The sequence below is a fragment of the Acinonyx jubatus genome, chromosome B4 (assembly GCF_027475565.1).
Source record: "Acinonyx jubatus isolate Ajub_Pintada_27869175 chromosome B4, VMU_Ajub_asm_v1.0, whole genome shotgun sequence".
Lineage (NCBI taxonomy): Eukaryota > Metazoa > Chordata > Mammalia > Carnivora > Felidae > Acinonyx > Acinonyx jubatus.
This window is the reverse complement of record NC_069387.1, coordinates 119,961,335-119,987,392: the sequence shown is the minus strand read 5'-3', so window position 1 is coordinate 119,987,392 and position 26,058 is coordinate 119,961,335. Positions and strand designations below refer to the sequence as shown.

Below are 26,058 nucleotides of genomic sequence, written 5' to 3'. Positions count from 1 at the left end.
TTAATGTTGTCACAGAGAATTTCTTGGCCATTCCTTTTGTCAAATCCCATCTGTCACCTCCCTGTCTTCCCAGGTCCTCTGGAAAATCTGTGGTTAGGACCATTCCTTGCCCCTTGGTAAATCCTGGTTTGGTAAAGCCCTTACTGTATTCCCCCCATGTGTTAGTTCCACTACTCTCAGAGTTGTCTTCAAGTCACGATTTTGCCATGTTCTTAAAAGTGACACACTATAGCTTATTTATTTTTGAGGGGGGTAGGGGCAGAGAGAGGGAGTGAGAGAATCCCAAGCAGGCTCTGCACTGTCAGCATAGAGCCTGAAGCAGGGCTCGAACTCATAAACTGTGAAATCATGACTTAAGCTGAAATCAAGTGTTGGATGCTTAACCAACTGAGCCACCCAGGCACCCCAGGTTACACACTGTAATAACTAATAATTGGGTGTTTTGTGTCAGGAATGTATTATTATAGAGGTACTGTTATCTTTACCTATAACTCACCGGAAAGGAAAAGGAGGCTCAGTGTTTGAGTTGCCCAAGCATAAGATATGAATCCATGTCTGTCTCATTTCCAAGACTGTGTTCTTTTTAAGGGATAAATATAGGGACCCAAGAATATGGTCATGGGAGTGTCACATGGGAATCCCTGCTTCCAAGTTGGGGAGGGAGAAGGGAAGAAGAAAATGCAAAGAATATGTCTCTGGATTCAGAGGAGGAGAATTTTGAGACATGGTAAACTGTGTCTAAAGCCAGGACAGGTTGGGGACTATTGAGACATGAGAAAGTTATTGGCAAATGTTTTCAAGAAAAGCTGGAGTAGAGTAATGGACCTGGAAGAGGTCAGATAGTGAGTGGAATGGTACAAACTCTGCCAACAAAAGGAAAGAGCCACTAGGCAGATGATAAAGTGAAAGGCTGGTCCCCATCTACTAACCTTGAAACTCTGGGGATGGGGACCAGGAGTGTTTTAACAAACCCTCCAGGTGATGCTGATGCACACTCAAGTTTGTGACCCACTTCTATTGCAGAGTTTCTCAGCCTTGGCTGCACACTGGAATCACCTGGATTCCCTCCGAGTGATTCTAACATGCAGCCAGAGTAGAAAACCACCTCCTCAGTCAAATGGGGAGGAAGGAATGATTCTAGCTGCACTGCAGAGTTCTGGCTATCCCAGGCCCTGTGCTAAGGATGGGCCCAAAGATAAGCCAACAAGCTCCCAGTGCTTTACAGGTCTTGCTCCAATGAATCCTCATGACAAGTCTATGAGGCAGGTACCATCATCCGTCCCATTTTATACATGAACATGTTGAGTTTCCAAGAAGTTACCTGACTTGCCAGGATCTGGCAAGGCTGGAACTTGAAATTAAGCCTCCTTTGACTCCAAAGTACTCATTTTTTTAAAAAATTGTGGTAAAATATACATAACACAAAAATCACCACTTTTGGATTTAAGTAAATAAAAGAAAAACTATAGAGAACAAACTGAGGGTTGATGGAGAGGAGGTGGGTAGAGGGATGGGCTAGATGGGTGATGGGTACTCTGGAGGGCATTTGTTGTGATGAGCACTGGGTATTGTATGTGATGAGTCACTAAATTCTCCTCCCGAAACCAATACTACACTGTATGTTAACTAACTTAAATTTAAGTAAAACTTTGGAAGAAAAAAAAAAATCTCCACTTTCACCATTTGTAGGTATATCATTCAGTGGCATTAAAGTATATTCACAATGTTGTGCAACTATCACCACTATCCATTTCCAGAACTTTTTTATCACTTCAAACAGAAACTCCCTACCCATTAAACAGTAACTCCCTATTCTTCTCTCCCTCCAGGCCTGGTAACCTCTATCCTGCTGTCTCTCTGAATCAAAGTATTTCTTCTAAATCACTGTTTCCAGATGGGCTCAAAGAAGAAATGGAGGTGCTAAAATTGATCATTTTTTCCCTTGAATAAGGGTATCTCTGAGTTAGCTAAGGCTCCCATTTGCAACCTGTGTTTCCCAAACACTGAAAAATCTGTGACTCCCACTGAACAGTATATTCTCTCTTCCTCTCTGTGCCACAGCATAGGGGAATCCCTCCACTCTGTGTCTTTTCTCACCTTGCCTCCATTTAGCAAACTGGCTCCTCCTCCAGGTCTCCCTCCAGGCATGATTATCCCTGGGGATCTGAACCAGGTGCCTCAACTGGTCACACAGACCAGGCTTTGCAAACCGGCGTGCGCTCCAGTCATGTTGGCATTTTGTTAAAATGCAGATTTGGACTTAGTGGGTCTGGGGCAGGGCCCTAAAATTCTGCATTGCTATCAAGCTTCCAGGTGATGTTCATGCTGCTGGTCCCCGAACTGCACTTAGAGCAACGAGATCAAAGAGTGTAGTGCTTCTCCATAGTACGTTTTACAGTAGTATTCCCTTGGCTGTTTCTCCATTCCACTGTAAATACCTTGAGGCCAGAGCCTGTCTTATTCATTGTCATATTCCGTAGCCTAGCATTGTGCCAACCCAGAGTACCTCACAGACCATACTAGGGGATTTATGGGGAGCCACTAAAGGATTTCAAGAGGGTTATATATATCATATGTGTATGTGCAATGTGTTATAAAGGACCAAGACTGAGATCAACAAAACAATAGTGAGCTACTCTACTAGTCTAAGCAAATGATTATGAAGGCCTGCACCAAGGTAGTGATGGTGGAAATAGGAGAAAGAGAATTAAAGACCATAGAGATGGGTTGATCAGACATTCCAATTGCTTCAGACAGATCCAGTTTATTCTAGGTACAATTGCCAATAGTGTCCCTTTCATTCCCCCAAAATACTCTGGTTTGGCTAAACCATCTGTTCACCCTGTACATAGGAGATAAACTTATTAGAATATGAGGTCGGGTAGGGAACAGAGTAAGAAGTCTAGAGTATGGTTCTCAAGTTTCTGCCCTGGGTGACCCGGTGGATGTTAACACCATTTACTAAGCTAGGCAGCCAGAAGGAGAAGCAGTGAGAGAAGTTTCTTCTTAAAATATAAATAGTTAAGTCATATAGCAAGTCACTGAAAAGTGTTAAGTAAATTGCAGTAATTTACTAGCATGAAAAAATTACAAAGGAGGCATACAAATGGTTGGAGTTTTAGAGAATACCGATCAAAGGGATCGCCAAACTGAGAACAACATTTCTTCCTGAAGCTCTGAATAGAGTTAGTCTCAGAGCAATTTGTTAGGAAACCTGCCCTAATCTGCCACTCAGACCAACTGCAAATGGGAAGTCAAAATGGCCAATTAATTCTGGGTTTTATTTCTCTGCATTTGCTTCCCTTCAAGTCACCTATGTGTCTACTCCCAACAGCCAACGATCTTCAGGATGCCCTGGATCACATTTGAGCATGGTCATTTAGAGTCCAGATAATGACGTACGACGCTAAGGCTCAACTGAGTCAGAACAACACATCTCCTGAACACGAAAATGTTCTCTCTCATTTATAGGCCACGTGACCCACAATCCTTACTAACCTCTGTCCACACTTGCCAACACCTCAGCTTTTTCCCCTCTCCCCCAACATGTCAACAACCAGGTAATTATTTAATAAAACTCAGAACATACCTTTTCTTCTTCTCTTGGCCAGAGAAACTCGGGATTTTCCCAGTTTCAACTTCAAGGTGGCTCTTAAGGGTTCCAAGTGCAGTCAAGCGGAAGAGTAAATACACCCTCGAGAGCCTTTTGAGGGAACTTTCAAACAAAACTGTGACTTTTCAAGTATTAAGAGGAAATGACAGACTGAACTAAGCTCAGGATTCATTTTAGTACACGTGTTAAAGGTTATGTTAGCAGCTGTCAAATTGCTGGCCAGCTCTAAATACATCACTCTTCACCTTAAATCAGATGTCTTGGGTGGTACCAGGAACCTGCTCCTCTGGGCCGACCCTGAGCAAAAGGATCACTCACGAAGGTGAAGTCTGTCTTCCAGGCATTCTTATCACTGGTGCCAATATCATTCTGATGGGCAAGAGACCTGGAACCCAGGACCCCAAGTCCTGAGACCGTTATGGTTTCCTGCTGCTGTTAGAGACCCAGAGAACTCTGACGCTGTGGGGGAAGCTATGCATGTGGTGGGGGGTGGGGGAGCTCTGTACTTTCCACCCAGTTTTCCTGTGAACCTAAACCACTTTAAAAAGTAAAACGTGTAAATATTTTAAATGGCATAAAAGGGGGTTGCTTGGGTGGCTCAGCTGGTTAAGCATATGACTCTTAGTTTCAGCTCAGAACATGATCTCACGGTTCATAGGATCCAGCTCCATGTTGGGTTCCACGCTGATAGCACGGAGCCTGCTTGGGATTCTGTCTCTCTCCCTCTATCTCTCTTTCACTCTCTCTCTCTCCCTGCCCCTTCTCCACCCACACGCTCTCTCTCTTTCTCTGTCTCTCTCTCTCAAAATAAATAAACATTTAAAAAATAGCATAAAAGGTACATTTAGGAAAAATTAAAACCTATTATTTCTAAATAAGTTTTTTTTAGTTTCTCGAAGCTGGAGTTTCCTCTCTCTCTTTGTGGCTCCTGCATTGCTGTATCCCCCACCCACTTGGGCCATTCCACAATGACCACCAAGCCAAGGGGTCAGGGAGGGCCAAAGGATCTGTGAATTCTCCCTGGTGTTCGGTCATGAGTCTGTCGGCCAGAAAGGGGAAAAGGGATATTGTGATTGATGACTGAGGTCTATAAAAGCAAAGTATTCTCAGAAGAAAGTGTAAGTGAATAGTAGCCCTTCAAAGAGATGCCAGAAAGTGGGTAGAAAAAGCACAAGATTAGAAGAGGCAATGACAAAAGTGCAAGATCACAATGAAAACCCCAAGTGAGATGGATACACTTTTGACCATGAAAACGAGAAGAGGTGGAGCCTTTGGGGAGGAGAGAGAAGAGAGTCCTGCTGTCCACAGAGAGGGGAGCAAACAGCCTTGCCCTCCCTGCCTTAGGTGCTTAAATAAAAAGGGGGAACAAAGAGGGAGAGTGTTTGTAGAAGAACAGTGACACGGTCACCCTGCCTTTGTCCCACACCATCTACCCCAGAATCCACATCTGTGCCTGTCGATGAATGACTGACTCACCCTTGCAAAGGTGAACTTACAATCAGCATCCTCAGTTTAGAAAGAAGGGTAAAATAGTTGGAAAGATTTCCCAACAACAAAAAAAATGATCAAGTAAAAAGGTTCTAAAGGCAAGATGACTATATTTGCCAAATTACAAACCCAGTTCCCATTTGTCCCAGCATTCCCGCTTATGGGAATTTCTCCCACAGATTTCCTCACACATGCATGAAATGATGTATGTACAAGGTCATGCAGGAGTCTGGGAACCACACGATAGCTCATCAAACAGGGGACTTGTTAAATAAATGATGGCACAGCCACACAATGGAATACAATGCAGGTGTAACACAGAACCAACTAAAAAAATAAGGAAGCTCTCTGTATTGATAAGGAAGCATCTCCAAGACCCATTGCTTAGTCAAAAAAAGGAAGGCTCAAAGCTGTCGGTACAGTATGCTACATTGGGGGCAGAAGTTAAAAGGGAAACATTTTAAAAAGTGTTTCTGCTTGTATTTTCATAAAAAGTGGCTATTTGCAAAAAGAGAGGTGTATGGAGTAAGTGTGGATAAAGGAAGAGTACAAAGGCTTTTCACAGAATACCTTTTTGTTTTGATTTTTGAATCCCCTGAATACTATTACTGATTCAAAATTTTTTAAATAACAAATGGTTCAGGAAGTAAGGGCTGGGAATGGGAGCAGCTGAATCCCCACTTATCTAGAAATTATCTTTCCACCCCAGGATGGTAAGGCCTATCAGTCAGGGCTCTTACAGGGCTATGCATCAGAAATCCTTATCAAGTTTATCGAAGTTCAAAAGACTCTGTCAACTCTTGTAACCGAAGAGTTCAGAGGTAGAGCTGGCTTCGGGGACAGTGGGGCACAGAGCACTCCTCACTGCCGAGGGACTAACTGTGGGCTTACTACGTGTCTGATGGCACCCTGGCTCAATTCTCAGAGCAGATGGTTGGTACCTCGTTCAGCATTTTCTGGGCATCGATTTTGGAAGTCACCGCCACCCCCCAGTATGGGTCTGGCATCCTGCTGCCCTTCACTTTAGAAGATGAGTCTCCTGGGGGTGACCAAGGAGAGCCAGAAGCTTCTCCTCCAGGGCTTGAGGCTGTGGTTGCTCTCTTATGCAACAGACAGGACGCAAATGCATGACATTCCGGCCTTGAGAATGCCGGGCGTTCAGAGCCAGACCAAGAATATGTGTGTGGGGAGACGGCTGGGCTTACTGACTTGCCAGAATCAGGGAGTGGGAGAGAATGGGATGCCACTTATCTCCCTCCCGCTCCCCCTTCCTCATTCCAGGGCCCAAACACCACACCAGCATGTCTCCAACTGAGCAAAAGAATGAGAACATGGGACAATGCCACATGCAAGGGATGTTAGGAAACCCAAACACGGCACAACACTGATGTACTTAATTTGGTTTGTGAAATGCAATTTCTGTGGAATCCTCCGTTAGTGTTTAAAAAAAAAAGGAAGAAAGAAAAAGGCCCACTTGATCAGGAAATCAGGAAAACAAGGGTCCCAGACCGGGATCTGTTGCCATCCCACCGTAGAACCTCTTGCATATCACAGAGCTTCTCTTTGCCTTAGTTTCCTCTTCTGAGAAATGTGATAATTGACTGCCTGACCAGACACATGGGGGCAAAATAAAAACACAAAAAGCTTGAAAATATATAACTTTGAAGTTAACTGAAGGCCTGTTTGTTACCTAAGTGGCTGATGTTTACTTTTTTTTTTAACCTGAAAAGGTTGTCAGCGAGTATAATTTGCTTTACTTGGAAACAAGTTGTCGTGTGGTACCACTCAAGACATGTGGTGTGGGGGTTTGGGGGAAAGCTTTAATTCCATGACGGAATCTACTGCTTTGTGTCTGTCCCAGATCCATTTCCCGTTCCTTTCTTCTGAAAAACAACTTTCACCCACCATCAGCCCAGCATCTCAGACACAGTTGACCTGTCCGGAGGTAGACAGGTGACACAAGGCTGACTAATCAGAGCATCATACTTCCCTGAGCTGGGCATGGGCATGTGACCCAAGCCAGCCAGTCAGAGATAATGAGCTTTAACTCCCAGGCTTTTGATGGAACTATTGAGAAGTCTTCTCTTTCTGCTGGACAGGTTGTAGGCCTGGAGCTTCTAGAAGCCATCTCACTTCCACCGGGGGAAAACCTGCTTGAGAATGATGTCAATAGAGAGAAAAAGCAGAGCTGCAAGAGGGAGAAAAGAAATGGAGTTCTGGTGCCACTTTCAGACCAGCCATCCCTAAAGCCAGCTGTACCCGTGGACTTCTCAGTCACTTGAGTCAACAGATGCCCCTTTCTTCCTCAACAAATTTGAGTTGGATTTCTGGCACCATCAACTCTAAGAGTCCAGACTGATATGAACTTCTGATACTAATGTTTGAGTCTCTACAAAGATGAACCACTGTGCCCACATGCAAAGCTGTAAGAATTAAGAAAACATAGAGTTTAAATTCTACCTCTATAGAGTCCAAGTGGAGCCAGAATTGTTCCCTGGATATACACACTTCATGGTAGTACCTAGTCAACATGTTATAATTGAACAGAAACACAAATTGCTAAAATAAAGAAATATTTCATTTTATTCTACTCTTTTAGCCAAGAGGGCCAAGGAAATGCAAAGTCATGGAAATTACAAAATAATACCATAAATGTGGATGAGACCAGCTTTAGGGGTTTCAGGGAACCAGCAGAATGTGATTGTCTGGAGTGATTTTTGGCGTTCTCAGTTTGGCAAGCCAAGTGTACCGTTTTGTCTATCCCATGTAACAATTTTGGTGGTAACTGCCCAGGTTGAAGAGAGTTGGCATAGGGTCGTGAAGCCCAAACAACTGAAATGTTTACAGTACACAAAGCAAAACAGTCAACATTACTGAGTGATACAGACCATTTGTTTATCACTTAACTAGTAAACCAGTGTAAATCTCACTATGCAGCACTACAAATACCCCTAGTCATTCCTTCACTTGTTCACTCATTCATTCATGCATTCATGAGTATTTATTGAGCACCTGCTGTGTACCAGGAGGCATCCTGGTAAACGCCTGATTTACAAAGATAAAGATCAAGGCACATACTCTGCCAATCTATCTCACGGAGAGATACGGACACGAAGAATAATAATGCATCATGAGAAGTGCAGATAAGAAAAATCTGTTCAAAGTGAGTCCCAGCTGAGGACTCATTCTCCTACAGGTTTCACGGCACAGGAATGTGACATTTTCCCCCCATCTTCAAGATAATGAATGCTTGCCAGAGCTTCAGTCAGTCTTTCAGTTCCAGTGTTACTATGGGGACCCACAGCATCACGACAAGTTGTAACAGACTCAGACATGGTTATCAGGTTCTCACTGCTGAATACAGGCAACACAGTTTGTTGTTGCTGAGGTGGCCGACTGCTTCATTCACTCGGTAAATATTTATTGAAGAGCCATGATGTGTTCACCACTCCTGGATTCCCTCCCAGGCTGTCCAAGTTCTGGCCCTGGCAAATGAACTCAAGGTCTGGACCCACTTGGCCAGATGGAGGTTTGTGGTCTGGAGGGTCTTTGAAGGAAGGCCTTCTCTTCAGTTTTCAAACCTAAGCCTTAACATGTCAAGGCCCGCTTCTTGTTCTGGAATGATTTGCTTTTCATTTGTCATTTGTGATCTGGGTGAGACGGTGGAGCGTGTAGGTCGTGTAGGTCTTAACAAAGGACCAGGTTCACATTTCGTGAGGTATGCAAACATCCAGCTACAGGCATAAAAAGAAGGATCAAATAAACTGCACCCTCTACCTTCTCCCCTCTCCTCTCTCAGACCTACATGCTCTTCCACAGGTTTACTGCCATGAAATAAATTCGAGATGTGAGTTTCAGCTTCTGAGTCAGACTATATATCAATTTATGCCAGTTACAACAAAGGTGTCTTTACAAATGGTCTTTTTAATGCTTTTCACAGCTTGGCTTTTGTGGAGGGTTCGTATTAACCAGAGGTCTTCCCACAATCCATCTCTTCCACAAACGGTCCCTGAGATACTTTCCATCCTTGCTCATCCAGCAAGGACAATGATCCAGAATCCAACGAGGCTTTCTTGTCAGGTGCTTGTTTCCGTTTTCTGGTTGTTCTAAGGTTTTTCTAATCTGCCTTGCTGAATTCATCCCACCTGGAATTAGGCCCACTATGGCATGCCAGTCAGCAGCAAGGGTAAACACTGTGGCTCTGTGGGCAGGGAGGCCCGTGGGGGGCGGAATTTAAAACCTGAGGTCTTCTGTGTTCACTTAGAGTTAATGTGCATAGAGATAGTAAGGCCTTTCAGCAGAAGCATTTTGCTTAGTTCACATAAAAATCAGAGTATCCTTGATAGTGTTAATTTGTTAACTAAATCATTGCGATCATTATAAATCAAATTTTGTAAGTGTTCTCGTGATATAAAATTAGACAGTTCATGCTCTAAAAATAAAAATTTTAAATGAATATGCCCTGATTTTACTTCTTAGTGAATTCCTTATTTAGTGTATTCGCACCAATCACACACAAAGAAAACAAAACAGAATCTGTGCAAAAACAAGAGCTGTCCATTTTCTGTAACACCTTATCTTCTCTGTAATGAATTTGTTAATACAAAAAAGTGTCTACTTAGAAAATTATAAAAACATTGCTACGATGTCACAAATGCTCTACACTCACTATGAAAACATACCTTTGGAAATAGTACAACTATTGGGAATTCTTAATGAAATTCAAGTCCCGGATGTACTGCAGATGCGTTCCACACAGGGCAGCATTAAGACCCTCCTCTGTACCACTTCCAGAAATTGCCTGCGACTTTCACTGAGTGACATATAATTCTTCTTTCTTCAAATATCATCATTGATTTCTGTGGATATCCTTAGGGTGACGCTCTATTAAAGACAGAAGAAAAAGGTTTCAAAGGAGGTACATTGGTGCCAGCTATGGACTCCCAAAAGCTTTGCCCCACCCCTTCAGAGATGACCTCACTATGGTTTCTTCAGAGTTCGAGTTGGGTCTTAAAGAGTTTTCTTGGCTTTCTTCTATATCCTTTCAGCTAAGAATTCACTTGTTTCAAAATGTAAGATCTTCCCTGTTGTCAAACCTGATAAGGTCCTACCTTCTCTCTACCTTGGGAACATTTTCCACAACAAATTTTTGTTTATTAAATGGACATATTTCCTATTATTCGGAACTAGTAAATGAGGCCTTCAAAAAGCTAATAACCAAGATATCGGACTATAGGCATCTAGTGGCAGAGGACATATGAGAATTTCATTGTTGGGAGAGCTGTTAAAGATGCTTCCCTTAATATTTACATGTTTTTCAAACACATAAGGGTAAAAAGACAGATAGTGCTTTCTTAATTTTTTTAAATTTTTAAATTTTTATTTTTTTAGTGTAAGAAATGTTCTTTGGATTTCTCCTAATCCTAATTGTCAGCAATTTATAACATTTGAATTGGTAAATACCTACCTGGAAATCGTGGATGAATGTTAGGAAGTAGAAAATAAAACCAAAGGCCACTGTCCATTCACAGATTGCACTCACTACGTGATATATATAATCCTAATAGCAACAATAAAGAAACAGAATTTAGCCTCAATACCTTCACCATACTGTATGTATTGAAATACAACGCTGGTCAGACCAAATGAAAACCTTGTCTGATGAGCATAAATCAACCCCTTGAGAAAAGGCAGTGAAAGGCCAGGGAGATGAACACCTGCCCAATGAGGGCACCTGCCCAATGAGAATGTGAATGCAATTATCCCAAAAGTTCTTGGGGCTCTCGTACACTCTGGTTTTACGACCTAGTCTGTACACTTCAAAAGGCAGAATAAGGGCCACAAAATGGCTGAGAAACATATTTGGACTCAAGGGAAGAAAGAACTTTCCATTCAAGGCATGACTTGCTCTCCCACTGCTAAGGAATCCCAAAGTTCAAAGGCATGCCTAAAAACATCTATCTAGTCAGCCTTTGGGCCCTTGTTAAAACAGAATGAGCTCTCGCACCTGGAGGAGACTGGCTGTCACCACTTGGTGTTACATTTCCTGTTACTATACAAAATGTCCGTTTAGAACCTAATTCTGCTTAACACTGTAAGGTAAACACAGCCACAAAGCGCAGGCTAATGAGACATCTACACGTTAACTATCTTATTGGGGGCAGGGATGAAAGAATGGAAGGCTTTAATTGGGGGTTTCTCCTATGTGGGCCAGAGAATTAATAAAAATAAATGGAACTGATGATTGCAAAAAGAGAGGGAGGACTGAGAGCCCACTCCTCATCGGCTCAATTCCGTTTTCCTCAAATAGGAAACTGTGACTCCAGTGTTGTTTTGAGAGATTCAGAAAAAAGCCTGTGTTTGTGTGTTTGTGTATGTGATCTCTCCTGATTTTTAAATGCGGTAAATTACTTTAAAAGCATTTTTAGGGGCACCTGGGTGGCTCAGTCCATCAAGCGTCTGACTTCGGCTCAGGTCATGATCTCACGATTCGGGAGTTCTAGCTCCATGTCAGGCTCTGTGCTGACAGTGATTCAGAGCCTGCTTGGGATTCTCTCTCTCTTGCTTTCTCTGACCCTCCTCTGTCCCCCACCACCAACTCTCAAAATAAATAAACTGTTTTTTTTTTTTTAATGAGACAATGATATTATAAGGGTGCCTGGGTGGCTCAGTTGGTTAAGCATCCAATTTTAGCTCAGGTCATAATACTGAAGCTCACAAATTCGAGCCCCACATCAGGCTCTGTGCTGATTGCTCAGAGCCTGGAGCCTGCTTCAGATTCTGTCTCCCTCTCTCTCTGCCCCTCCCCCACTCAGGCTCCATCTGTCTCTCAAAAATAAGTAAGCAGTAAGCATTAAAAAGAAATTTTTAAAAAATAATAAAATAAAATGAGACAATGATATTATAATTCTTACACTCCCTACCAAGTAAGTCAATGCACAGGAATGTGCTATAAAGTTCCCAAGCACTCCACAGAAGTCTAGGGAAGTACCTAACTGATTATTCCATTCAGTGAATTAATGCAAAGGGTTTTGTGTGCATTCCTTGATATTGGGAACAGAAAGCAACACAAGCATAGCATGGTAATTTATGGAGTGAACAAAAATGTGGTACTTTTCATATTTTTAAGATAGAAGACAAAATAAAAAACAATTTTCAACTGCCTGGGGGATATATATACTCTGATGAATCCTTCCCAGCAGCTGGTTTGTTTGATTTGTGGTGAAATGCCTCCCCCCAGTGGCTGAATGGTAAAAATACACCGGAAGCTGCTTGGCTGTGAGGTCTGGCTTTCGGAAGGGACTTTCTTAAAACTTGTGTCTGGATCATTATTTTCCTCCCCATCTTCAGTCTCTCTGTTGTCTCTTGCAGGCTTCCTCACATGCCCCAGTCCTCTGTTGTGGAAAATCCACTGATCCCACTGGCCCTCTAGCCACCATCTTATTTCTCCCTTTCCTCACACCTCCAAACACTAGACTGATGAATGAATGAACCATCCCTCTCACCATTTCTTTAACCTCCTGCAATTGGCTTCTGATACCAACATTTTACTGAAACTGCCTTTTGAAAAACATCAGTAACTCCCCTGGTCCTTGAAAAACAAACTGCCATTCTCCCACTAACTCTCCTCTCCTGGGCATCATTCGTTCCCTATGTGGCATCTAGATGAGCCACCACTATGAGTAGCCAATGGCATGAGTCCATCTCAACTCCAAACCTTCAATGCCAGGTGTTCTGACATTTGGGCTGGAAATTACCAGTCCTTCTACCCTGTGCCCTGATGGTTCCCAGTTGCCCCCCCCTCCCCCGCCCAGTCTAGTCCCTCACAATAACTGGACATTTCTCTTTAATGTTTCACTACAGCCTCAGATTCAACAATTCTAAAACCAAACCACCCAGTCCCCACCTGCCCCCGGCCATGGAATCATTTATTCCTGTTCAGGACCCTACTTCTCTCTGTTTATGGGGACAGATTCTTTGCTTTCCCCAAGATAACACTTGGAAGCCTTCTTTGATTCATGTCCTTCTATTCTCATTTGTCACTTGCCAGTACCCATTAAATATTTCCCCATATTACTTCCACCCTAGGCTGATTTTTTTATTTCCTTTTTTTTTTAGTTTATTTATTTATTTTGAGAGAGAGAGGGAGACAGAGAGAGAGAGTGTGTGTGTGTGTGCGCGTGCATGCACATGAGCAGGAGAGGGGCAGAGAGAGAGGAAAAGAGAATCCCAAGCAGACTCCAGACCTGTCAGCATAGAGCCCTACGCGGGGCTTGATCTCACAACTGTCAGCTGAAATCAAGAGTCAGATGCTTAACCAATTGAGTGAGCCACCCAGATGCCCCTTTTTTCATTCCATTTTTAAAAGTTTTAAATTTTCATTTCTGTATGGTTAATATATAGTGTTATATTAATCTCAGGTGTACAATATAATGGTTCAACATTTCCATATATTATTCAGTGCTCATCATGATTAGTGTACTCTTAATCCCCTTCACCTATTTCATCCATTCCTCTACCCACCTCCCCTCTGCTAATCATCTGTTTATCCTCTATAGTTAAAAGTCTGTTTCTTGGTTTGTCTCTCTCTCTCTTTTTCCCTTTGCTCTTTTGTTTTTTAAATGCCACATATGAGGGAAATCATATGGTATTTGTCTTTCTCTGACTTATTTCACTTAGTATATACTCTCTGGCTCCATCCATGTTGTTGTAAATAGCAAGATTTCATTCTTTTCATGGCTGAGTAATATTTCATTGTGTATATATTCCACATCTTCTTTATCCATTTATTTATCAATGGGTATTTGGACCACTTCCATAATTTAGCTATTGTAAATAATGTAGTAAACATAGGGGTGCATCTATCCTTTTGAATTAGAATTTTTGTATTTTTTGGGTAAATACCCAGTAGCATGATTACTGGATCATATGGTGCTTCTATTTTTAACTTTTTGAGGAACCTCCATCCTGCTTTCCACAGTGGCTGCACCAGTTTGCATTCCCACCAACAGTGCATGAGGGTCCCTTTCTTTTCACATCCTCCTCAACATTTGTTCCGTGTGTTTTTTATTTTAGCCATTCTGACAGGTGTCAGGACGAGGTGACATCTCATTGTGGTTTTGATTTTCATTTCCCTGACAATGAGTGCTGCTGAGTCCCCTAGGCGAATCTTGGTTTGAAAGCTAGAGAACTGCCTTCTTCCTGCCACCTTAACTCCGGGCTCTCTCCTCATCCATTCATCCCAGGGTTGCTTCTGACTAATATCTCCCTGCCAATCTTCTTTCCACGTACTTGCCTATTCAAAAACTTTGCGTTAACTCCCCTCCTGCAAATATAGCCCTGACCACATTTATTTTCCACGCCATCCTGACACAAACTACCCTCCATGCTGGAGCTGATCTCATCCTTTCTGCTTAACATTCTCTGCTTCCTCTGCCCTCCATACACCTTAATTCATACTGACCCCCCTACCCTACCTCTTTTGATTAGGAAATTCAATTAGGAATTCAGAATTTTGAAAATAATCCCAGGAACCACGTTCAACAATCATACTGAGTTAAATTTTACCTTTTCTTTTGGATTCCATTCCAGCTTGGTTATAGAAATTAGTGAAGCACAGGCGATCACTAAAAAAAGGAGATTGTTAAGGAAAGTCCAGAAAAAAACCAGGTCTTTGAATACTAAGACTATTCTGCTAATAATCATCACACAGGGTCAAAATATTAATACCAACATTTCTGTAATCAAACCAGTTATATCAGCTTCTTATAATCTCAACCCTTAAATTAGACTGTGATGGAAATACAGTCATTCCTTAGCAATACCTTTTCAGTTACGTATAGTAAAATTTTAATTTGTGGCTACATTATGCCCTACTCTGCTTTTTAAATTTTGTCAAAATGACTGACACAGCCATCCAGATACGTTCTTTTTGAATACTCTTCCCCTAAAATACTACTTTCCCTAAATAAAAGTATTGAATAAAAATACCCTTTCCCTAAAATACTATTTTCAAGACAACAGCTTTAAGGAAAGATTAACATTTCAAGGTACAAAAGCACCACAAACTACCAAGATTCGTCTACAAAAACAAGGTAAAGATTCAAACTCCTGTCTTTAAAAAACAGACTTTTCCCATCAAGTAATCAGGTATAAGCAGAGCCCTTCCTTCCTGGCCCAAAGGGTGTACAAATCAAAGAGATAATGTCCTACCTCTGACCTTAGGAGATACCCTGAGAGGCCAGTCAAACAGTGCCCAGGACTGAGGCCAGAGCCTCCGTTGACTGCACAAAGGCGGGGACAGCCATTCTGATGGAGCTTAGAAGGCAAAAGAGAAGGCTAGAGAATGAGATGCTCTTAAAATGCTTTTGCAAACAGACGAATTCAAAGCTTAGAGTCAATGCCAAGTTTAGAACTTCCTCTGAATACAGAGTCAGCATCTCCTCTCCCTGCCCTCCCCACCCCCCAATATTTTGCAATTCTTAACACTTCTCGGTTTCTCAAAATAAAAGGAGTAGAAAGCATAGAAGATTCTCTGATCATGTCATTACCATATCTGTTTCTAATAGTTTAAAAGTCTCTTAATTCTTTGTTCTTGAGTCCTATCTTCTGTGCATCAGGTACCATGCTGGTGGGGAGGAAGGGGGAGATAGAGAAAACTCTGGAAAAACAGACTTGGTGTCAGCTCTTGGAAACATCGCAGCCTTGTCGGACGAAGCCCAGGGAATGTGCTGCATTAAGACAGAAAAGAACAGGGCACAGTGATGACTCAGAGGGAAAACGATGAGTTCAGAGTGGAATGGGGTGTGAGGGGTCAGGAAAGGCTTCACTGAGTTGAGCCTAATCTGAGTTGAGGCTTGAGGAGCTCTCTAGAGCAGCGTCACCCCAGAAATTAATGCCAGCCACATGCGTAATTTAAAATATTCTACTATAGTAGCCACAGTAAAAAACAAACAAACAAACAAACAAACAAACAACAACAACAAAAAACCTAAAAAGAACCAAATGAGGCGGTGTCTGGCTGGCTCAGTCAGTAGAGCATGTGACTCTTGATCTCGGGGTTGTGAGATCAAGCCCCCTGTTGGGTGTAGAGATTACTTAAAAATAAAATCTTAGGGGCATCTGGGTGGCTCTGGGCCTCTGGGTGGCCGGAGTCCAGCGTCCGACTCTTGATTTTGGCTCAGGTCATAATCCCAGGATCATGGGATTGAACCCCATGTTGGATTCCGTGCTGAGTGTGGAACCTGCTTAAGATTCTCCCATTCTCGGATAAAGAAAATGTGGTATATATATATATATGTACAATGGAGTATTACTCGGCAATCAAAAAGAATGAAATCTTGCCATTTGCAACTATGTGGATGGAACTGGAGGGTATTATGTTAAGTGAAATTAGTCAGAGAAAGACAAAAATCATATGACTTCACTCATATGAGGACTTTAAGAAACAAAACAGATGAACATAAGGGAAGGGAAACAAAAATAATATAAAAACAGGGAGGAGGACAAAACAGAAGAGACTCTTAAATATGGGGAACAAAAAGAGGGTTACTGGAGGGGTTGTGGGAGGGCAGGATGGGCTAAATGGGTAAGGGGAATTAAGGAATATACTCCTGAAGTCATTGCTTCACTATATGCTAACTAATTTGGATGTAAATTTTAAAAAATAAAAAATGAAGTTAAAAAAAAAAAGATTCTCCTATTCTCTCCCCCTGCCCCTCCCCGACTTGAGCATGCACTCTCCCCAAAATAAAAAAATTAAAAAATAAATAAAAATAAATCTTAATACATAAATAAAACCAAATGAAATTAATTTTAATAATATATCTTATCTAACTCAATATATCAAAAATGGTATCATTTCAACATGCAATAATATAAAGAAGTAATGTGACGTATTTTATATTCTCCTTTTCTTTCTTCTTAAATCTTTGAAATCACTGTGGTTTTTACACTTACTGCACATCTCCATGTGGACCAGCCACATTTCAAGCGCCCAGTAGCCTCACGTAGCTAGTGGCTACCATACTGGACAGCTAGGCTCTAGAAAACAAGGTGGAGGAAGATAATCCATCCAGGTAGAAGAGAATGGGTGAAAGCTGAGAACAGAAAGCAGGCAAGTCCAGAAGAAACAATGTAAAATGAGGTCTCAAATTATGGGTCTCAAGAAAAGGAACCTGGGCTTTATGCTGTTAGTGATTTTGTGAAGGTTTTGAAAGCTTTAGAAGCCAGGTGCAAGATGGATAGTCTCCCAGGAAGGGCTTAGAAGCAAGATCCTAGCGACCAGCCTCACTCTCTGTTTCAGTTTCTTCAGTAGTCAAATGATGGTGTTTCACAGAAATACTGTAGTAAGGAGAGACAAGGGCGTTTCAAAGATGCTTTGAAATCTTTGTAAAGAAATATAAATACCTTGCTAATGTTTAAGACAAAAGAACTCTTCATATGGATGAATTCATTCAAGTTAATTTAATACAGGGACATGATCTGTTTCTGTGGGAAAGCTGTCCCTTGGCATGGCTCATTGGAACTGCCTAAAAATGGGAACTATTTGTGTGTGAAACTCTGATGGCTGAAAGCCTTATTCTGCTAAAATTCTCTCTAATTTTACCATCTAGAGATGTGTCTCCAAAGTTAGAAGCAAGGAAGGAACTTTGGTTTTAACACTACAAACACTTCTATATACTTTACAACTAACACAAGCTAAAAGTAGTTATATTTGAAGACAAACATGAGTGTCTTCAATCCATAAATAGAACAAAGAATCAAGAAGGAACCATCTCTGGAACAAGGGTCTGCATTTTGTTTAAATTTCTCAACACTAGGATTTGCTTCCTCTGTACTTAGAAATTTTGTAATCAAAAAGTTCCTTCCCTAAGATGAAAAAAACAAAACGAAACCCCAAATCATACATAGACTGTACATTTTGTATAGCTTCTAGTTTAAAGGAGAATCACAGAGCTTAATATTTAGAAGCACATGGTGCATTTTTACTCAAGCTTGCCCACTTTATACAACTCAATCCAGACTAACAAAGTTTCCACTAATTAAATAGTTTTCTATTTTTCTACAATCTGACAGGAATCAACATTTTTTTGATGCCTCTGCAGTTTTCTCTGATAGGACTACAGACGGTATTTTGAAAGATGGGGAATTTTCCACCTCTTAAAGACACAGCTTTTTTTTTTTTTTCTGTTAAATAGCTCTAGAAAGAAAGAGAGAAAGATCAAGCTCTCATTCCCTCTAAATCAGAATGCATACGCATAAAAATTCAGATTTTCTTTTCACATTGTGGAATACGAAAATGGAATGAGATTTCATTTTGAAACTGGCATCAGTGATAACAAGAGAAGGCTAAATGTATTCCGAGTGATTTAGAAATAAATGATAGAGAGCTTTCTAAAACCTCTTAACATGGATGAGTAAGTCAGACCATCTAATGAATCACCTACGTGCAGGGTGAGGGCAGAGTACAGCCCCTTGGGACTTCACAGGGCTATTACTTTAAGTACAATATCAATATTTGGTGTCTTTGACCAAGCACTACAAAGAAAAATAAATATTTTCACATGGCTTATGAAATTTTCCCTGTTGGGAGGAAAGGAAACAGACTAAAGTGTTTGGACATGTTTCCATTCTCCCTGCACACCATTCCCCACAAAGATTCTTTTGAAATAACAACACAATGTGGAAATATTTTCTTAATGATTTACACTTTTCCGCCAGTTGTTCTTCTGAAGCATGTGGAAACGGGGCTGTTAATTTTTCCTTTTTTTTCATACTTTTTTGGGGGCGAGGGAGAAGGGTTAAGCTTTCGAAGACACTGACAAATGTGCAAAAGGATACTGGGGACCACAGCTGCGCAGGAAACGGCAGAGATGGCCATCCGCACGTGGCACGTGGAGAGGCTGTTCCACTGGGGACACGATTTGTAAGAGATGACGGACTGCAGGAGTGTGTAGACCACACCACAGACAAAAGCCAAAAGGGCACCGCCGTCATGGACCAGGGGGACAGCTAACTCCTGGAGAGAGAGTCACAAACAGGTGTTACTCCACGTGAGTCCGCGTGCAGTAGGCCCACGCACCCACCCATGCTGGTCCACTCAAAGCCAAAGATGCACCCACCACTCCTTGGAAAATGCGACTGCCTGCAGAAGACTACCAAGAGAAAAGCCTTCCAGACCCTGCAGTAAATGCCCTTAGTTGTTCCACAGCAAACGTGGGCATGCTGGACAGGGACAAAGTGATATCTGCCTTCGAGGGGGGAGAGTTGAATATGGTGGGCTCTGGAGTCTGGCAGAACCGGATAAAAAAAATTTCAACTCTGCCACCGGGTTCTGTGACGTTAGTTTATAACCTCAGTCTCTCTATCTGTAAAATAGGCATAATAATTTCTGCCTTGCAGGTTTGCAGTGAAAATTATATGATGAATTTCATTTAACAGCATGCAACTGGTTCCGTGAAGGTACCAAGGGTGGCTTCGGGTTTTCAGGCTCCCTGCTCCCCAATAGTCTCTTTGTCTCTCCCCACATGCACATGCAAATCTAAGTAAAGACACTGCCCTTGCCATGCCAAGGTAGGTTCAAGTCAAGGCCCTACCCCTACATCCTCTAACCAGCCAATTCAACCAGAAGGCACCCTTACATCCAATCTAGGCAAAGAGTCTGGTATTGATCCCGAACATGCTCATGATAGACCATTCAAGGAGCTCACTTTAGGCTCCTTTTAATTGTGCAACGGGCACAATTATGGTATAACTATGATATTGGATTGAACAACAGAGTCTCTGGTTGAACTTGAAGATGTGAGCTTTGCAAAGGGGAAGTGAAAGTATTGTCCAAGAGGGCCTGGTTTGGACCCCAGACTCCTGCTGGCCCCACTGTCCATACCCTGTCCCTCCCAGACCTTTTCTTTGACCTGGGTCACCCAGGCTTCCCCAGAACCACGGTGTTCTTCATCTGTTCAAAAAGAAACTGATATCAAATCTTTATTCTCCACATGGGAAAAGAATATTAAAAAAAGAAAAACCAGGGGTGCCTGGGTGGCTCAGTCAGTTAAGCGTCTGACTTCGGCTCAGGTCATGATCTCACAGTTTGTGAGTTCAAGCCCCACGTCGGGCTCTGTGCTGACAGCTCAGAGCCTGGAGCCTGCTTCAGATTCTGTGTCTCCCTCTCTTTCTATCCCTCCCCTTGCTCATGCTCTGTCTCAAAAACAAACATTAAAAAAAATTTTTTAAGGAAAAAAAAGAAAGAAAAACCACTTTCAAATTTATTTGCCAGGGAAATTTATTTCCTGGTATCAAACCTAGGAATATAGGGGAAAATCCACTACTTGATTTATGTTATAATAAAATATGGCTGCACTGACATTTTGCAACATGGCCTATCAATTACTCATTTATTTGGTATGGATTTTGTATTCCTAGGATACCTAACATGGCATACAGATTTAGGAAAGTTATATATAGAAAATAAAATACATTCTATGCCCTTTAAAAAATTTGTAGACATTTAAGTACTTTAAGAATTAAAAAAAAATCACTCAACTGTACACTTAAAAATGGTTTAGATGGCCAATTATTTTACTACAATGAAAAATAACAATAATTCAAAGAAAATGAAATCACTCTCTTGAATAGATAACTGCATGCTCATGTTCATAGCAGCCCTATTTACAATAGGCGAAACATAGAAACAACTTAAGTGTCCCTCAATGGATGAATGGATAATTAAAATGTGATACACACACACCAATTACTATTAAGCCATAAAAAAGAAAGAAGTATTGCCATTTATGACAACATGGATGGATACTGAGGGTATTATGCTAAGTGAAATAAGTCAGACAGAGAAAGACAAATATTGTGTGATCTCACTTATATGTGGAATCTTAAAAAAGTTAAAAACTGAACTCTTTGATACAGAAAACAGATTGATGGTTGCCAGAGGTGGGGGGGGGGTGAGGTGGGGAAAAGGGGGTCAAAACATAGAAAATTCCAGATATAAGGCCTGAGGATGTCATGTACAGCATGGTAAGCATAGTTAACAGTGCTGTACTGTATATTCGAAAGTTGCTAAGAGAGTAAATCTTTTTTTTTTTTTTTTGCTAAGAGAGTAAATCTTAAGAGTTGTCATCACAAGAAAAAAATTGTAACTATGTGAGGCAATGTATGTTGATGAACTTATAGTGATCATTTTGCAATATATACATATATCAAATCACTATGTTATACACCTTAGACTAATACAAGGTTATATGTCAATAATACCTCAGTAAATCTGGGGAAAAAACAATATTAAACCAAAATATAATAATAATAAAAGAATGAAGACAAACAGATCCTCTCCTCCCACCTTGAATGTTAGGCACATTAGGACAAGGGAAAACAAAAGGCAAGATGTCCACTGCTAATGAGTCCTTTTAAGGAATAATCTTCTGAGAATCCTGATGCTTTCCACTGTCTACTTTCTTTTTTGCTAAGTAAATCAACATCCTGAACTTAAATACTCTGTTTCCTCCAATTACACTATCAGGGAATTCGCTTCTTAAACCCTGGCCAATTCAACACATCCTTTAGGATCTTAATCTGCAAACTTCATGGGCCCTCACAAACCCCCACATTAACCCTGACATTACTGGGTCAAAAGGTCCTTGACTCTGCAGGGGTCGTATGTGGGATGTGCTTTTTCCGCTGTGGAGTACACACTCTCACATCAAAGGTCTTTTAGAACCGAAATGATTCTCAGATGAGGCATGAATTGTGGTAGGAGGCTAAAATAAAAACCCAGCACCCTTTTTGGACCTCTTTTTTGAAACTCTCTTATTAATTTAAGAAAGTAAAAAATAGAGGTGCGCCTGGGTGGCTCAGTTGGTTAAGTGTCTGACTTCGGCTCAGGTCATCATCTCACAGTTCGTGAGTTCGAGCCCCATGTCAAGCTCTGTGCTGACAGCTCAGAGTCTGGAGCCTGCTTTGGATTCTGTGTCTCCCTCTCTCTCTGCCCCTCCCTTACTCACGCTCTGTCTCTCTCTCAAAAAATGAGTTAACATTTACAATAAATAAATATTTAAAACAATAAAAGATAGTAAAACTAGAGAAAACTAGAAAGTTGAAAGGGTTAAACCTTGGAAAACAACTTTTCCGAAAAGGAAATTTCTGGAAGGAAAGTAAAGCATTGAGAGAGATTGGTGAGGACACACCAAAAAGTTGCCATTCTGCCTACCAGCTCAGGACAGAGAGCTCTGGGAACTTCTGGCGAATACAATTTACTCCTACGCAAGCAAATCCCCCAGAGATAGCCAGTGCTCTCCTGCCCGCACACCTCCAATTCCTCTGGAAGGAACAGCTCAGGTTGGCATGCTGAAAATGAATTACAGGATATAAAACAAGGAAGTTGTAAAGATATATTTATGGGAACAATGAGAAGGCAAACACTCTGCTCTCAGGAAAGTTTAAGATTCTATTTCTGGTTTTTGTGAAGATGTAATCACTTCATAGAAACCCTAAAGAGAACCACAAGTTCAATTATCTGACATCTAAGTTTTCTTTCTAAAGTCTGCCTTTCTGGTTTAAAGCTTGATGCCTATGGTGATTATACCATGAGTTATTTGGAGAATAAAGCGATAGGATATCATCTAGTGCCTACTATTCCCCACCGAATAATTCATATCCAACAATCTACTAACGATTATATCATTCCAAATCTTCCCTTCACCCCCCATTTTAATTTTGCTTCCCATCATGCTTTCTGGTGTTAGGGATGTGAATTGTGTACATGCTTTCACTCTCAGAGATTTACCCATTCTGGCAATGGAGTTAACTCTTTCCCACAGGCTCTAAGACAGACTGCTTCAATTCAAAGTGCACTTCTGCCTTTCGGTGCTCAGACAATCCTGGGCAAGTATTAACCCCTCTGGGCCTCCATTTCTCCACTGGCAAATGAGGAAAACTACTACCTGTATTCTGAGGTCATTACTAGCATGATAGGAGTACTGGATGTTTTCATAAATTCTATCACATAGGAAATTTTCAATAAATGTCGTCATGAAAAGGGGCACCTGAGTGGCTCAGGTGGTTAAGCGTCTGACTCTTGGTTTCAGCTCAGGTCATGATCTCATGGTTTTGTGAGTTTGGGTCCCATGTGGGGCTATGCCCTGGGGGCATAGAACCTGCTTGGGATTCTCTCTCCCTCTCTCTGCCCTCCCTGCTCACGCTGTCTCTGTCTCTCTCAAAATAAATAAACTTAAAAAATTAAAAAAAAATTGTCGTGAAAAACCAGACGCACACAAGCATAAAATATAAAGCAAGAGTCTCCACCATGTGACCAATGTCACCTGCAATCATGTATAGCAGCCCTTGTCTTATTTCGCCATAAAGGGACAAGAGGGGTAGCAAAGTAAATGGAGCCAGAAGCAAATGTATTCACACAATTCCTTCAATGAAGCCCTCTACACTTGCTCTGGGGAGGCTACAAACCTGCCTCTCACCTTTCTACCAACCTTTCAGTGTTAATACGGAAACAACAAATATGTCCAAAAATGGATTTATAATGTCCAAAAATGAAAACTCATCAGCCCTGAGGCTTGGGAGACCATCCCTGCCCCACAGGGTGTCCTGGAGACACTATGCAATATAAGGAAGGGTGTTTGCCACCTCAACCTTCACAACACAGCACCAACTTTCCTGGAGCACTTTATTCTGTCCCCTGATCGACAGATGGCATCCCCCATGTGTAGTGCAAAGAAAGTGATTTATGAGGCCATGTGGTGCAGGTGAGACAGAGGACTCTCTGACAATGGTCTGACTTCATGCAGGAGGGGGCATTAGCAAATGGATGGGAAGCAGATGGTACAGGTGGAGGCCCGAGGTTATTACCCTCGCAGACCCATAGCAGGTGCAACGGCCCTGTACTGCAGCTTCTGGGCACGGACGTGTACTTTAGCAGCTGGCTGGCAGCCAAGGTTGACACCTTTTTGTGAATATCAGCACCACACAAGATCAGCCCACTTCTGGTGGGAAAAAAGTTAAAGGAGTCCTCCTGGGCAGAAGCAAGTCTTCCTGGAGTAACTTCTTTTGTGCCTCCACAAAGAAACAACAGGGGCAGGGGGAACAGGACCACCTCGGTGTTAGCCTCTAATGATGGCCAGGGGCTGCCACGTATGGCCTGCTGGTTACTCTGCAACATCTCATAGGACCCTTTACAATAACCCTAGGACACGATACTATTATAACTAGTACGAATTTGAAATACAACACATTTTTTAAAAATATTAAATACTGTCTCCTTGGACAAATAGCTCACATGCCTTCCTGAAAGAGACCTTGGGATGAACAGGTATCTACAAGTTAGAACAAAGCAAGTAGGGTTTTTTTCAAACACTCAACACAGTAGGAATCTATCAAGCAGACTCCACAGAAGTCACCATATAAATTCATTTGCTCCATGTTTTGGCTCCATAATGAATGAGCTGAGTAACCCTGAGCATATGATTTCACCTTCATGTACCTATATCCTCACCTGCAAAGGGAAGAGATCAGGAGCTGCTCTGTGAACTGGTAAATACACACACACACACACACACACACACTCATATACACAAATACTTTCACACTCTTTATGAAACTATTACAGTGACTGAAGTCACTCTCCCCACCCATCAGATCATGTTAGTAACATGGGGCAATGCAGAGTCCGGAACATCGTGTGAAACACGCTCTCTCATAGGTGTGCAAACGTGAACCCCACCCTCTCCCAAGCACCAGGCAGGACTGACTTTCAAACGATAAAGATGTGTTTCTAAGAAGCAAACTATCCCCACTTTTACAAACTCATCAACTATTTGAGAACTCTCCTGGCACAAGCATGCCCCTTGTGTTCCTGCTTCTCTACTCCAGACACACACATATTCCATCATCCCTAAGAACAGAAAAAAAAACTTCAGGACACACCTGGAAATTGGCTACAATGCCCATTCCGATACATCCCACCAATCCAAGAACTAGCGACACCAGGTTAAAAACAGGCGTGCTGAAATAGCTGGTTTGATTTTGCTTCTCTACTATTTTGTATCTTGTGTACATTGTGGCTGCACCTGAAAAAGAAGGGCACTTTGGTGAATTTTTATTATTTGACCTTTTAGAACGAAAAACACAGGGAAAGTTTTGCCTTGTGTTTTTAAAATCCGTATTTCAGTTTCCCAACTGCCATAGTCTCCCACTCACCCACCCTGTCCTTCCTCACCCCAACTCACTCTCCCCACTGTGTGTATCATCACACACAAACTTGCCTGTTATCTTTTTCACATAAATGCTACTGTGCACATATTCTGTGACTTACTCTTTTTCACTTGAGATAAGTCACCATGGAGATCTTACCATGTCAGTACAAGTAAGTCTACTTCCACATTTTTAGGGGTCTCATCACAGTATATATTTATTTCATCATTCTCTTAACGTTTGACTTCTACATTGTCTCTCTGTTTCTCCTGTTACAAGGAATGCTCAGTGAACAGCCTGGTACACAAGTATGTGGCATGCTTTCAGTGTTTCTGAAAGATGAATTCCTAGAAACAATATTACCGGAACAAAAACCGTGCACAACTGAAATGCCAAGAAGTATCTGCAAATTGCCCCAAGACTGTATGGCAGCGTTTATACTCTCACAGCAGAGTTTGAAAGCAATTTTACAAGTCCTTTTAATGGCTTTTTAATTGCTACCAACCTGATGAATGAGAATCAGCAACCTGTTGGTTTAAACTGCATCCCTCTGATCATTAGTGAGATTGAGCAACTTTCAGTATGTCTACCAGTCATCTGCATTTCTTTTTCTGAAAATTGCATTTAAACTTCTTTTATTTTTCTCTTGAGTTTGTCTATTCATTTAAAAAAAATTTTTTTAATGTTTTATTTATTTTTGACTGAGAGAGAGAGAGACAGCATGAGCGGGAGAGGGGCAGAGAGAG

The 26,058-nt window shown here is 41.6% G+C and overlaps 1 protein-coding gene across 7 annotated transcripts in view; it reads right to left on the bottom strand.

Moving 5' to 3' along the window:
* Positions 1–26,058, bottom strand: part of DRAM1 (DNA damage regulated autophagy modulator 1) — a 66,347-nt gene that overhangs the window by 18,349 nt on the left and 21,940 nt on the right. For 3 of the 7 annotated variants that reach the window (XM_027070991.2, XM_053226666.1, XM_053226665.1), the window contains 5 exons: positions 25,046–25,188; positions 18,944–19,121; positions 14,669–14,727; positions 10,569–10,661; positions 7,662–9,985 (listed from right to left, as the gene is read on the bottom strand). In XM_027070991.2, coding sequence (XP_026926792.2) covers positions 9,941–9,985; positions 10,569–10,661; positions 14,669–14,727; positions 18,944–19,121; positions 25,046–25,188 — 518 coding nt within the window. In that variant the 3' untranslated portion in view covers positions 7,662–9,940. Of the gene's footprint in view, positions 1–7,661; positions 9,986–10,568; positions 10,662–14,668; positions 14,728–18,943; positions 19,122–25,045; positions 25,189–26,058 lie in introns of those variants that run through there. The other 4 variants (XR_003424272.2, XR_008300440.1, XR_003424271.2 and 1 more) reach the window with 3 other exon arrangements.